The 14,750-nt window shown below is 35.8% G+C and overlaps 2 protein-coding genes across 2 annotated transcripts; one reads left to right on the top strand and one right to left on the bottom strand.

Annotated features, from left to right (window-relative positions):
• Positions 1 to 561: 561 nt before the first annotated feature.
• LOC108211957 (protein SUPPRESSOR OF GENE SILENCING 3-like) lies at positions 562 to 2,977 on the top strand. The gene is given in 6 exon segments (XM_017383687.2): positions 562 to 620; positions 622 to 862; positions 970 to 1,264; positions 1,366 to 1,613; positions 1,818 to 1,969; positions 2,512 to 2,977. Coding segments are annotated over 6 exon segments (1,077 nt in total). The 3' UTR covers positions 2,594 to 2,977.
• Positions 2,978 to 3,424: 447 nt separating this feature from the next.
• Positions 3,425 to 14,053, bottom strand: LOC108214045 (uncharacterized). The gene is made up of 12 exons (XM_017385819.2): positions 13,566 to 14,053; positions 12,421 to 12,567; positions 12,183 to 12,297; positions 12,008 to 12,096; positions 10,585 to 10,688; positions 8,695 to 8,732; positions 7,950 to 8,185; positions 7,610 to 7,703; positions 7,332 to 7,522; positions 5,034 to 5,253; positions 4,104 to 4,271; positions 3,425 to 3,836 (listed from the first exon to the last, which is right to left on the bottom strand). Exons 1-12 carry the CDS (start codon positions 13,794 to 13,796, stop codon positions 3,682 to 3,684), a joined length of 1,788 nt encoding a protein of 595 aa, XP_017241308.1. The 5' UTR covers positions 13,797 to 14,053; the 3' UTR covers positions 3,425 to 3,681.
• Positions 14,054 to 14,750: the final 697 nt, after the last annotated feature.

The raw sequence follows: 14,750 nt of genomic DNA, 5'->3' as shown, positions 1-14,750 counted from the left end.
ATGAGTTCAAGAAGAGGGGGTGGCTCTGGCGGTGCTAAGTTAACTAGTGTTGCTGCAACTGGATCATCCAAGGGAAAAAATGTCCTTCCAGTTTTCAATACTTCAGCTGATCATCTGGCTAGTGGGATGGCAGCCACGAGTCTTGGTTCTCAACAGGATGGCGTTTGGAAGGATGGGAGGAAGCCTAGAAATAGATTTGGGGGGAAAGGTACAAGTCGGAAATTTAATGAGAAAGTAATGGGAAATACTGGGACCGGAGAAAAGGGGAATGTTGGCGGATCAAATGTGAGGAATCAGATGTCTTTCCGGGGATATGGGAATAATTATGGTCAACCAGGTGTTACTCCTCACCAGAGTTACATGTCTGTAGCAAAGGAGAATACAATAGTGGCTTCGAGTCTGGTGGATGATGACGAAGACAGTGAGGAAAATGCTAATGATATTTATGACTCGGATGAATGTGATACAGATGAATATGACACAGATGAGAGTCAGAAGAGTCACGAGAGTCGTAAAAAAAAGGAAGTATTACTTTAAGATTTCTTTGAAAAGCTGGATAAGATGAATTTGGATGAAACTAGGGAGTGGCACTGCCCAGCATGTCAGAAAGGTCCTGGTGCTACTTCAGCCACTTATGAGCCATGCAAAAACTAGAAGGAAAGGAAATGTAAAGGTCCACAGGGAACTTGCTGAACTGCTGGAAGAAGAGCTGCGAATTAGGGGTACATCTGTAATCCCTGCTGGTGTAGCATTCGGGAAGTGGAGAGGGCTAAAAGAAAATGTTGTGAGGGACAAGGAGATTGTTTGGCCCCCGATGGTGATTATAAAGAACACATTACTTGAGCAAGATGATGATGGGCAGGTAAATTTTTCCGCATGATACCATATATTGTGCTGATGATTGTGATGGTCAAATCTTTCTCTGACTCTTCCTTATCTTTAAGTTTCCCCTCACAACTGCACTTTCAGTGGCTTGGAATGGGCAATGCGGAGCTTCTTGAATACTTCAGTGCTTACGAAGCTGTGAGCTCGAAGCATTCCTATGGCCCAAAAGGGCACCGAGGGATGAGCCTCTTGATTTTTGAGTCCTCAGCAATAGGGTTTATAGAGGCTGAGCAGTTGAGTAAGCATTTTGAGGATGAAGGAATAGGTAAAGAAGCTTGGGACCATCATCGTGTCAACTTTATTCCTGGTGGACAGCGCCAACTTTATGGTTACATGGCAGAAAAGAGGGACTTGGAGAGTTTTAACCAACATTCTCGTGGTTACTATCTTCTCAGCCTCCCTTTTGTTAAAAATGCACATTCTTTCAATTTCCTTTTCTTTTCAAGTATGTTATGATGGTCTTGTTTCTCGAATGTCTAGGTAAGCCATTACAAAAATTTGAAATGAGATCATATCAAGAGGTGGTAAGCAGCCAGTTGAAGCAGATGAGTGAGGACAATCATCTTCTTCTGCTATGGTACAAGAATAAAGTCGAAAAGTTAAAAAAGGAGTTGGAAGTTCTTAAGGGGTCCTTTGACACAGTGACGGAGAAGATGCGGAAGGTCTCGGAGGAGAATCGTATTGTGCGGCTTAGAACCAAACTGCATCACAAAGAAATTAAGGAGGAGGTAATTAGTGGTTCTGTATGACCTGAATCAAGTACCATCCTACTGTCTATTTTTTGCATTACTTCAGTATATAGTAATTTCATGATTGTTATGATTATTGCTTGCATTTGTAACATACCTGTGTTTGTTGCGTGCTGTTCTTTGTTCTCATCTTTCCTGTTGATGAGAATTTTAAATGATATTAGATATTGTATTTTGCTTTAGATGGACGAACAAGAGGAGTTCAGCAGGTCTACAGTCAAAGTTTTAGATGATGCTCGAAAAGAGATGGAAGAGAAGTTGCAAAAGATACAGCAGGAACATGAGGGGACAAAACAATATATGGAAACTCCATTAGCAAAGGACCGGCAAAGCAGGTAGGCATTACATTCTATAGGATTCAGTTTAGGGTAACGGTCACTGTTATACAACTCACAGATCCTGGACCGTTAGATGAATATCCAGCGGCCAGGATTACAACAAATTTCTATTACGTCCAGGTCCAGCGGTTAAAAAACGCTAGACATATTAAAAAAAAAAATGTTATAATCCTGGCTCCGGATATTCATCCAAGTGTGTTGTTTAACAGCTCCCTGGCAATCATATGTCAGGGACCGCTACCCTTCAGTTTATACTTTACATTCAAGATGACACTGTAATTTCTAAGTACATGATTAACGATACTATCAAGCTACTACTTTCTGGAAAATTTGGTTGTATGGAGTATTGACAACTGATGGTGTGATCATAATATTTGTTCTTTGAAAACCCTTAATCCTGTGATCCCTTGGGACAATTTTTCTTGTAAAACTAATTGTCAAGACTTGTCTAGTATTAGTTGTGTACTACTTGTACTTTGCAAATAAAGTTCCTTACATTTTTACTCTGTTGTGTTATCTATATCTTGTTCCATTAATAGGATCGAAACTGGTGCTACATCGATCTTGTCTCAGCAGCAAGATACAGATATATATATGCAGAAGAGAGGAACAGATTGCTAAAGAAGCAGGAACAGAGGAGGGCTGAGTTAAGGAGGCAGCAGTACGAGGAGAAAATAAAGCTGGAAGAGGAGTTGAATGCAGAATTAGCACAACTGGTGGACAAACACAACCCTCATTAATCAGAGTAAGAGCTTTAAGCATGTGGTGAAGAAAGATAGGAGAATGAGAGAGCTAGTACTGTAGCAACAGAATTTAAAACTGCAGTAATGCCTTTTCACTTGTCAGTATCATTATTATAAATATTACTATTATGGAACTGACTTAAGATGAAGCTTATGGTTTTCAACTTTTCAAGTATTATCATTGTCATTTTTATGCATTTGCTTGTTTTAGGATTGTTCCCTTGTAAATCAGAAATGTTAGCCATTAACCAACCGTTTTGTACTTTGGGATTGTTTGTTTACCCGTTGCATAGGCTGTTCAAGAATCCTGTGGAGATTAATCAAATAATTATAAATCTAACCAGGTTGCTTGTAAACTGTCTCCAACCAGGAAAAAACACTCAGCTCAAAGTGTGTTTAAGACGCCATAAATAGAAATTACAAAGAATATATAAAAATTTCTCCACTCACATTTCTCTTAGACAAAATTTAGCTAAAAATGTGTCTAACACGCCATAAATAAAAATTACATAGAAAATACAAAAAATTCTCCACTTTCATTTCTACAATTTTGGTCCAATTCAAAAATACTGACTGTGTTTCTTGAAACTTTATCACTGTGCCCCCGAGTCAAGAAAATGAATTTGTGTAATAAATCACTCACTACCAACTCAACAAATCTTCTCCTGTTTCCAAAAGTTCTCAATACTTTTTAAGTAAATGAGTGTAGTTGCAAAAAAAGTTAAATACATAGATAGCTAAAATGAGCCCTGAGAATTTACAGATGATTGTTTTCAGCATCTTAAAAATTCAAACTCGTGGCCCTAACGGTCGGAAAAACATTATTTATCATTCAAAAAAGAATGTACTACACTGTTAACAAGCTATATTTTGACCTGTAAAATTAAACTAAAAAAGTCCAACATACACAAAATAACCAACTGTTACAAGGCTGTTGCGAATATTTTAGCTTGCTTGATAACCAGCTCACTTGGTCTTTTTCTCCTCTTCATTCACTGTTGTGAGATCAGTGCTCCCAGAGGCCTGATCTACATCCTCACCGGCGAAACCAAACTCATTTACTCGTTTCCGGTCCACTGGATAAACCCATCTCTGATAGAGATATATCAGAAATATGACATCTGTGAAGCAGAAAAAGATCAAATTAGGACTAGCTCAATTGACAGAATAAAAGATGAAGGGATTTCATTTATACAGAGATCTCTATTTTGTAAGAAACAGTGCTTGACTATGATCATATTCCAAGAAGAGATTATATCTTTTATTCTTGGCATGTGTTCTGTGACTTCTTAAATAATATTGTAATTTGTACATTACCCATAATATAGATGGACGGAATCTACATTCATCTAAACTTCTCAAGTATAAGAATCAAAAGCAGAACTCACCATCACGGAAAACAGAAAGGCGATGTAATAGTGGCATTTTTATGACGAAGGCAAAAAGATCATCAATGATTGTATTTAGAAACTTGTATGTCATCTGTCTCCAAGGTAGATGGGCAACAGATTGCAGCTTATAGTTGATGAACAATTGAGGGCACATCATAATAAATCCTGGAACAAATATGTAAACAAAGATTAACTCTCAGTTGCATAATCAAAAAATACACGTCATGCTAGCCGTTGACCAGATTAATATATATGCTGTTACCATGCTCCCTCAAATCCCCAACCTAGATCCAAATTAATTAATTTCCAAGGCTTTCCTCACTTGTACTCAACCCACTGACATTTCCTAATACGTCAACATAGGAAAAGACAGTCTGCACTCTGCAGGACTTGTGCACTCCAAACTCCAAAGAATCAATATTTCATAATTAAGCTTATAGTGAATGGTCGGTACACGTTTTATAGTTGACAGTTTTCATTAGATGTTTACTCTAGGATTTAACCACCACTCTTTTGTTTATCCAGGGTGTAAGAACTAATTCCAATTCAAGAAGCATAGAAATAGCAACTGCAATTTTCTTCCACAACAGAAAACTAAGAAATATACAATATCTAACAGTTAACCTGCATTTGCATAAGCCACCTACAGCTACTGCCTACTGCAGCGGGAAGCAAGTGTTTAGTCCTCAATGATACAATAATGCTACTAAATGGAAACGATGAAGGTAGGCTTTTAAAGTTGACAAGACTCCTACACTAGTACTAGGATCTGAAGCAGTAAATAAGCAAAAATTTCTGTAAAATTGTGTAAACTTCATGTGATAAATGTACCCATTTCAACTACCCTCCGATACAAAACAGAGAACAAGGTGCGTAAATTAAATGCAAAAGAGAATAGAAGTTCAAAAACAGAATTCAGTTGTTTACCAAACATGTACACGCAGCTTGTGAGTGATGACAGAATCCAAGAGTACCAACTCTTGTGACGTTCATACTTAAGTGAATAAGCCGAAGAGCATGCAACAAGTAAGAAGAGCACGTATGATAGATACTTCATAGCAAGATCATCGTACTCCTTGGTCTTGTTGCCAGAATATGAATCACGATCTCGGAACCTCAACCGAGGAATGCTTCCAGATCTATCAACCTGAAAGAGAAATGGTAAAACACATGCTTCAGTGTTAAAAGAAACATGTTTCACTTGTGGACATGAGTACGGGTACATTTTACAGGCACTACACCATGCCAAGCAAATAAATTCTTACTAAAAGAATAGAAATTGTTACTGGTGAGTGCCCGTGTTTGATGGTAAATGTAAATGCAAAAGAAAACATTCCAGAAACTCGTTTGCTAACACCATACTCCAGCATCTTTTCATAGCGGCAAGATATTAACTTTTATAAGTGTCTTATTTAGTATATGTTCTTAGTTCCCCTACTGAAGTCTCATACTCCACTGATGTATTTATATATTTCAATTTATATAGTATACAGGTCGCACCTTTACCAATACTTTACCATGGACAAGTCTAGGTCTACGTAGACATAATCAGCAATTAGTTGATTTTAAACCAAAAAACAATATCAAGTTCCTATCGGAGAAACTGTTTTGCATCCCAACCACATATAGGTCAATAAGCAAAAGAAAACTAGGGCCCAGCAAAGTAGAAATTGTTGGGATATAGAAGAAACATTCTGAACAAAATCTGTTTACCCAAATACTAATTAAGCAGCATACCAAAGATCATGAGTGTATGTTTTTGAGTAAGCTCCTATAAAATATTAGAATATGAGGATGTTTGTACAGCGGTAAGCTACTATAAAAATATTAGAACGCAATATATTAGTAGATGCATTTCTATGACTACATTGGGTTATATATCAAAGCGCCCCCGTTCTCGTCAAAATACCTCACCTAGCTACCTGATCTCGTTTAGGCACTCAAATCACTACATATATCGCTATGTTAAATTTTGAATAAAAAAATAAAGAGAATTGGGGATTTTATTCTATTTTTAATAGATTAGTTTTAGACATAGGCAATTCAGATTTTTTTGGTTTGATCACTAAAAACCAAGTATAAGAACCAATTAAGGTTAAGTGTGTTAAGAGAAGATTAAAAAACATATTATAAATGTGTTTTCACGTGTATCTGCATTTATAATTGTGATTTATTTTATTATATGAGCCACGTGTAAATCGTAATACACTTCATCTTTTGACTAGGATTCTGTTAAGTTCTCTGTCAATGTAATTTCTAGATTTAATCTAGTTATATTTATAGTGATTTTGAGTGTTTAAAATGAGTCCCCGTGAAGATTGGGTAGCCAAGTGAGATTTTTCAACGAGAACGATGGCCACTATGATATAAAACCCACTACAAAAGGGTATAAATCATATACTTCAAGCTATACATAATCTAACAAAACAGATTACATTTTATTCAGCATTCAGGACCTTTACGACCACCTATTACCCCAACCATTATTTAAGCGGGAAGGCAAGGTAACGGGTGTATGTTTGGGTAAGACAAATGGTATGAAGAATAACTTCAAGCTATAATCTATATTTAATCTAGCAATGGCAATAACATTTGTTGAGCATCAAGGAACTTTGACCAGTAATTGGTATTATCAACTTCTACAGGAGCTGTAAGTGGTAGATTTCACTTCAGCAGCAGCAGCCACGTGTAATACACTTCATCTTTTGGCTAGGATTCAGTTAAGTTCTATGTCAATGTACTTCCTAGTTATATTTATAGTAATTTGAGTGTTTAAAATGAGTCCCCGTGGAGATTGGGTAGCTAAGGTAGATTTTTCAACGAGAACGATGGCCACTTTGATATAAAACCCACTACAAATGGGTATAAATAATATACTTCAAGCTATATATAACCTAACAAAACAGATTACATTTTATTCAGCATTTAGGACCTATTACCCCAACCACTATTTAAGCAGCACGGCAAGGTAATGGGTGTATGTTTGGGTAAGACAAATGGTATGAAGAATATACTTCCAGCTATAATTAATCTAGCAATACCGATAAAATTTGTCGAGCATTAAGGAACTTTGACCAGTAATCAGTATTATCAACTTCTACAGGAGCTGAGTGGTAGATTTCACTTCATCAGCATGATCATTTTTTTCCTCTTAACTCCCACCCCCTTCAGGGTCCACACACACATTAGGATATACAAAGAATTTACTTTGGTTAAAAGTAATACCTCAATGTGCATTGCCTTCCCTATTTTCCAGAACTCAATGCAGCACCCAACTCCAGAACTTGCAAGTATCATCCATGAAGTGTCGTTGTCCAGCAGATAGAGGAAGACAATTAACTGAGAGAAGAAGCTTACAACAACTGACTTCGCTGAGAGTCCTTCCATGGATTTGTTTTTGTTCCAGAATTGGATATCTGCACAGAAGGGAATTTTCTTGATATAGTTACAAATGATATTAGTTGGGAACATGTTAACCTGCACATTCAGATGAAAGTACTAACCATTTTTAAATGCCAAAAAGTCAAACACCGAGTGGAGTAATGACACAACCATTGTAATCATCAGAAGGTAAGGATTACCCTCCAAGAACACCCTCTGCAAAAGAGAATCAAGTACAATATCTAAGAAGACTGACAGAACATAAAAAGGTAAATCTGCAATACTGTTGATTATAAAGTTACAGTTTCAGCAAATTCATCTACAGCGTAAGATGGCAAGGATTACAAGACAGAGTAGTGTCGCTTTAAAGAAATTTCCAAAGTAAATAAAAACACACCTTTTGAAGAGACATTTAATTAGGACAAGACAAAACATTTGCATAAGCCAGAAATTTAATAATACCTTCAGTTCATCAGCCTCGCCTTCAAGCATACTTCCATAACTACGGTGAATTTGAAATGACTGGTCGATCTGCAGAAACAATTGCCACTTGGTCATGCTTATGGGACCCACTTCAAGATGAAATGGTAATTCTGTCACCGTCTCATTGATTGGTATTAACTTATCTTTAAGTAACCAAAACTCATTAAAAAATATTGTTGGATAGTAACCCCCTGCACCAGGTTCAACATTCAAATCTATACTTCAAGTCAAGAAACTCAACACACAGTTTTGGAAAAAGTCAAAATATCCAACACTAAGCTGAAAGCTATACAATATGCTGATAAAAAAACTGTTATACCATAAGAAGTTTAGAGACTCAGGATAAGATAGGCTACTTGTCTCCGGATACTTCATATTGTGTTCATTTAGCTAGTGACCCATACCTCCCAAGGACATTTCTTTACTTCCTCTTCTTTTTATGGGTAATTAATGATTGTTTCAGTAGAAACTTTACAAACAGAAAGACAAAGCTATGATGATTTCATTGCCCTGTATTAATATACGAATTTCAGCTTTTGTCTTTACTCTTTAGTAAACCGAAACTTGTTTGATATACATACATGTGTGTGTGTGTGCGCGCGCAACTGAAGGAAACTCTACATAAAATATGAAGCACCAAGCAGCCATATGATCAGAATTGAAAGCAAATGCAAAAAGAAGTCAATACAACTGAAAGGAATATGACACTAAAAGTCAAGGATACAAGGGGCAATATTTGGTGGGACGGCTTTGTAGGTGTACCTGCAAAAGAATAGCACGAAGTCAGCATGTTCACCACAACCATTGAGCTAAAAAACAGAGAGTTATGGTAATAAGCTGCATAGCTAAAGAAGCACAAACATCATTGTTAATATAATAATAATATATGTGAACTTTGTTCTTTATTTTAGCAGTGGCTACAACGTACTAACTTATATATTAGCAACCATTGTGGTAATCGTGGTGGAAGTTTGATTCAAGATAATGACTACCATAAAATCTAGCAACAAGCCTAAAAGGATCACTGCTATACTATAACATCTATTACATGAAAACCAAATCAGACATGCCTGGTTAATTTTGTTCATTCAAAAGCAGGTTTTTTTTATTTTATTTGGGGGGGGGGGGGGGGGGGGGGGGGGGGGGGGGTTTCAAGGAGCAGAGAGTTTGTTTTATTGAAGACCCCCGACTATCTGGAAAGTTGCGGAAGTTCTATCTCTGTGTGTGTGCTGGCTCCATCAGTGTTATTAAAAGCGCGCATATGCGCACGCATATGCGATATGCGATGCGATGCCCACCTGAAGCGCATCGCTTCGGTGATGCGATGCGCCTTCAATGATGCGCTCACTTTTATGCGCATCGAGCGCTTATGCGCTGTTCAAAAGCGAAAAATAAGCGCGCTTCTTTTAAAATGAGTCATTTTTAAAGGAAATGGGTTCAGAAATAACCCTGTGGACCTTATAGTAACTAACACAAATAGATACAGACCAGATATACATGCAAGAACAAGAGATATCGAACCAGAGACAAAAATTAAACTCATCTTCTTTTATGATTATTGCGTATAGATACCCACATATATAAGATACACATATCTTGTATACACTAATATATATTTACACATATAAGTGTTGTATATACAAATATGACTTGAGTATGATGAAGAAGACTTTGTTAAGGATCCAAATTATATTAGTAAAGATGATGATTTCCTGAATATTGATGATGAAGAAGTGGAAGAATGGACTAAGTTTGGAATTCTTTGCTACTTTGACTTTAGAAGAATTCGGTTGCTTTATCAATTAAATGTCATCTTATCTGTAAATTAACAATTTTCTGCTTATATATTATTTATATATGTATATTTATTTGTCTTCGATGAATCCGCGCATTTCGCGTTGCGCGTTGCGCTTATGCTCTAGGGGGCCTTTGCGCTTATGTGCGCGTATCGCGTTTAATAACACTGGGCTCCATACATAGTCATTTGGTTCTGTGGTACAAGCTACATCCTGGAAAGTTGCGCAAGTATTGCTCTAAAACATTACTCAACTCATTAACTTTATTTTGTTAATAATATATATCCTACAAAATATTATGTGCTACAAGTTTTAGCAACACTGTGCTATCTAAATCTCCAAAAGGCGTAGTCTTTATTAATTGCAAATTGGCATACCTCTTTCTCTCGGTACCTTCTGTTCAATAAGTGAACTGTACATTTGTATTAAGAGATCTCATAGTATAGTCTCATTGTCTCATGTACTTACATTAGATGAGTAATAAGTAAATTAAATTAAAGATGCACTGTCAAAAGTCTAGAAAGGCACGAATCAATGGAAGCTTATCAGGAGTCTGGATATTAGAATATATTACAAAATTATATCCAAATACAATCACATTGCACGGTAAACTATTGAATTTACATAATTACATATGTAATAGACAAAAAAACTAAGCATATTTCAGATACTGATCCTAATCCTGAATCTAGTATCATTACAATTTACTGGTTCAGGCTCGTGATTTGAACTGCAACATATTATCTCTACACTCTAGTACTTGACTTTAGTTCTAGGACAACTGAAACAATTAAGGGAACCTACTATAGCGAACTTACTTGGTGAAATCATCAACCAGATTGATGGTAATATTCGGCTTCCAGTAAGAAATCCATTCCACAGGGCCATCATCCTTTTGATCAGCTTGAGCGTCTTCAACTACCTGAAAATAGTAGTCTTTCTTGAAATTATTGACTTTAAAAGATAGGATAAAAACAATAAATCATACAGCCAGACAAGCAAAATAAAATGCACTATAACTTGTCTATTCCATTAACACTTGATGCACAAGGCAATATGTCTGGTGTATGGCAAATATCAACAAATGAACCCAAAACCTAGTAGGTGATCTATGGCTTGAGTATTGGTATCTAAAGAGCTAGATACAGCAATACACACACACACACATATATAACTGTATGTATGTATGTATGTATGTATATGTATATACTTCTTAGGGTCGGTTACAAAAAAATTTTAAGTGTGTCTTCTCCCTACTTCATTTCCATCATTGTATACATTCATTTCATAAAACTTTAGTTATCTGATCAAACACGCACACGCTCATTCCTCTTTTTCATGTCGCTTCGCTAATTGTTCTAAATTACACACATAAATTGTTGCACAACAACTTGTTTGGGGAAATTGAAGAGTAACAATAATAGGAGAATAATTATCTATAAACATGAGGTTTTAGTATGAGTTTGAGGATAAAGAGTAAATGATGGTTAACAAGAAGAATTCAATCTAACATGATTAACAAGAATAACTATACACACACTTTTATATATGCCATATATTGGAGAATTGTTCAGAAAAAAGTTGTCAAAAGCAACCTTGTTGAGAAAAATAAGGAAGCAATATTTGCGATAATTTGCAAGAATTTGACCCACCAAATAATTACCAATGAAGATGCTCCTTTGAGCTTAAATTGTTGCGATCATCGACATTATAATGATTTCTCTGCAGAGATGAAGGCAATGCCACTTATTCAGTTATTTTTATCTTTTCAATTTTCCCCACCTATTATCAGCGTTATTGTTTACTGAAGAAAAATAAAATCAACAGAATTTTGTGAATTTTAAGTACCCGAGTCATGTTGGTGGAGTCATATAGTTATCTATATTCCTCCATATTAAAATCTGATAGACGCAAATTAATTCATCTATTCTTTTATTTACAGCACCCGCTTATTTGTTAGAATATCATCTTCTATTCCAAATACCAAAGGGCCATTCAGATAGCGATTACCTATTTGGTTGGTAGTCATAAAATCATAATGCAATGATTCTAGTAACAAAGTTAAGCACATTATGTCAGGCTTTACCAAGTAGCCACCTTATTTGCTCAAAATTTCTTAATAACATGACAACGAAGTTAAAATGAATTCACAGAAAACAATTCTATATGACAGCCTCACTATATCGAATGTAGCAATATTTTGATTTAAATAAACCAGATATTGAATTAGTAAAGACAAACCTCAGTTGCAAGTTCACCCTTGTCTTCAGAATCTGCCAACAGGCTTCTCTTTTTATCTGCTTTAGACTTTGGCAAGTATGTCACAACAGCTGCAGTGAAAAAAGAAGAAGATATTTAGTGCAAACCAAGTACTAATTGCCGAAAAACATAGGGCTGCTAAATGCATTTATCTTACGGTATGTCCTTCCAAAGGCAGTAAGGGGTTGGTACTCTGGGTCCATGGGATCCGCAGGATAACCAGATCGTGCAAAAAAGATATGAGCATAAAGGCTACCATTGTGCTTCAAAGCCTGAACATGAGCCCATGAAAACATTTATATACATTAGAAATCTTTATACTTTATAGACTTCAAAGCCTTATGGCATAGAAATTCACATGACAGGTGATATTTACATATATAAAATTGAGGTACCTCAGAAGGATAGTACTTTAAAGACAGAGATCTGGTACTCTCTGGTCCCCAAACTGCATAAGGTATATTTGTCTCGTGCCAAACAAGTGCACCTTCACTGGCAAAGTCCTTAAATGTTTCATTTTCAGAGAGATAAAACCACATATCCTGAGAAGAAATAAGTATTGTCATATTTCAGGTCAAACCATGATATGTAAAGACAGAAAGACTAAAAGAAGGGGCAAGTAAAATCAGGTTCACTTGAATTATTCTAATAACAAGTTGGATGTAGAGCATTTACTACTTTTATTTTGGTCTTTTTTTCTTTGTATAAAATGCAAGTTCTGATTTTGTTAATTTCAAAAAAAGAAAAATCATCTAAAAACCAGGCCCAACACAAAATAAACTAGGCTTTCGTCCAAATATGCTAATTTCAGATGCGTTTCTCATTGCTAAAAAGGGCATTGTTCTCCAATGTACTATTTAGGCCAATTTAACCCATATTTGAATTAAAAAAAGTACTAAAAAGAGACATTTGGACAACCAGGGTATTATTCGAACCTAATATAAGACCTTAGAGCATGGCCAACGGTGTGCTATATGTTGTGTTATAGCTATATTATGAAACGAAAAGTAAAAAATACATCACTCCAATATGGTGTGCTAAACATTGTGCTAAAATAGTACAAAATACATAGTTTTCCATATTTGCCACATCAGTAAAAACTTTTAAAGGGAGGGAAATAAAAAAATTAACAAACTTTATACCTATAAATAGAAGATTTATTTACATTTGAACAATTTAGTTAAATATAGAACTAACCATCAAGACGTGATGCTATTTTAGCACTAAAAATCAGTTCTTGATGCTAAATTATATCAATAGCTCCACTTTATTTAACATCACTATTGACTTGCCCTTACACATATACATATATATTATATATAACATTTTCCGCCTTCCCTAACTTTAATTTAGCATAGAACACTTGCCCTGATTACAGTATCATTAAAGATCCAACTAAACCTAAATAAAAAAAAATTAATGACATCATTAGCATAATTAACAATAAAACATTTGCATAGCATCATACAGACGTCCGAGATTAGAGATAGAGAGGGAGGGGATGGAGAGAGAGAGAGAGAGAGAGAGAGAGAGAGGTAACCAGAGGCTCGGCTTTGGGGAAGAGATTAGAGATCTGGACCGCCGGTTCAAAACCAGTAGGCGGCGGCGTTTTGGGCGAGAAAAACTTGGAAGCGAAGTACCAGAAAATAGCAATACGTATAATTCCCTGAATAGATTTACCGAATCCTTGTTGTTCTTGTGGCCTAGCTTCTCCTCCTGCGGCAGTAGCAGCAGCACCGCCTGCGGCGACGACGGCTGCCGGCGGCGCCATGTTCTCCGATTAAGACTAAACCCAAAGTGGATCGGCGATAAGAGAATAAGTAAAGCGTGAGTGGTTTATTAAAGTAGGGGTTATGTTTAGATGGGTGTGAATAAGGGAGAAGAGTGTTGGAATTGAAACTCTAACTAGTGAGTAGTGACGCGGAGATGGAGAAGAGGGGAGCAATTAGATTGCGCCACGTCAACAAAGTAGGGGTGTGGTGTGTGCTTTTGGCTACCTGTTGGGCGGGTACAATACCTAAATCGGCAGAGTACTGTTTTTATGTGGTCGGGTAAGTGGCCGGCCCGAATCCAGCCTTGTTTTTTCTTTCACTTCGGAGCTGGCGTGTATAATTGTTGACTAAATTAAATTATTTAAAATTTTCTGAACTAACATTATATCCTAATTTACTCATAAAAATATTATATTATAATGGTATTGGTTCTATTAATTCACTATGATTTAAAATTAATATATTATTAATATTTTAGATAACAAATGATTTGTAATTTTTCTACAGATCTGTACAGATTCGACAAACATACTCATTCATTGACTAAAATCACAGACAATCGAATGCATATGATCGGAGTATGATTTTTTGAATAAATTGACTATGTGTCTTTTATTTTTGGTACGCCGTCAACTCACTTTTTAATCAAGGGATTTCTATTGTTGAAACTCTTACTAACCTGAGAGCTCCGAAAAATGAGTATGTGTTCGTGCAGTTACGGAAAAAATATACGAAATGATATTTAATTAAAATATTAGAAAAATATTTTAATCCATGAAATCTGAGAGTATTCACTCAGATTTCACTCAACTAAAATTATTTAAAATTCACTAAAATTGAATGGTATTGATTGATTGTTTTTAAACTTCATAAAATGATGCGATGGATTTTATGATGATATTCGGTGTATTTAAGATATCTAAATTCGATCAAAATCCACCAATTTTTTAGGC

Source organism: Daucus carota, chromosome 3 (assembly GCF_001625215.2).
Source record: "Daucus carota subsp. sativus chromosome 3, DH1 v3.0, whole genome shotgun sequence".
NCBI classification, from domain to species: Eukaryota; Viridiplantae; Streptophyta; class Magnoliopsida; order Apiales; family Apiaceae; genus Daucus; species Daucus carota.
The sequence above is the reverse complement of the archived record's forward strand: the minus strand, read 5'-3'. Positions and strand labels throughout refer to the sequence as shown.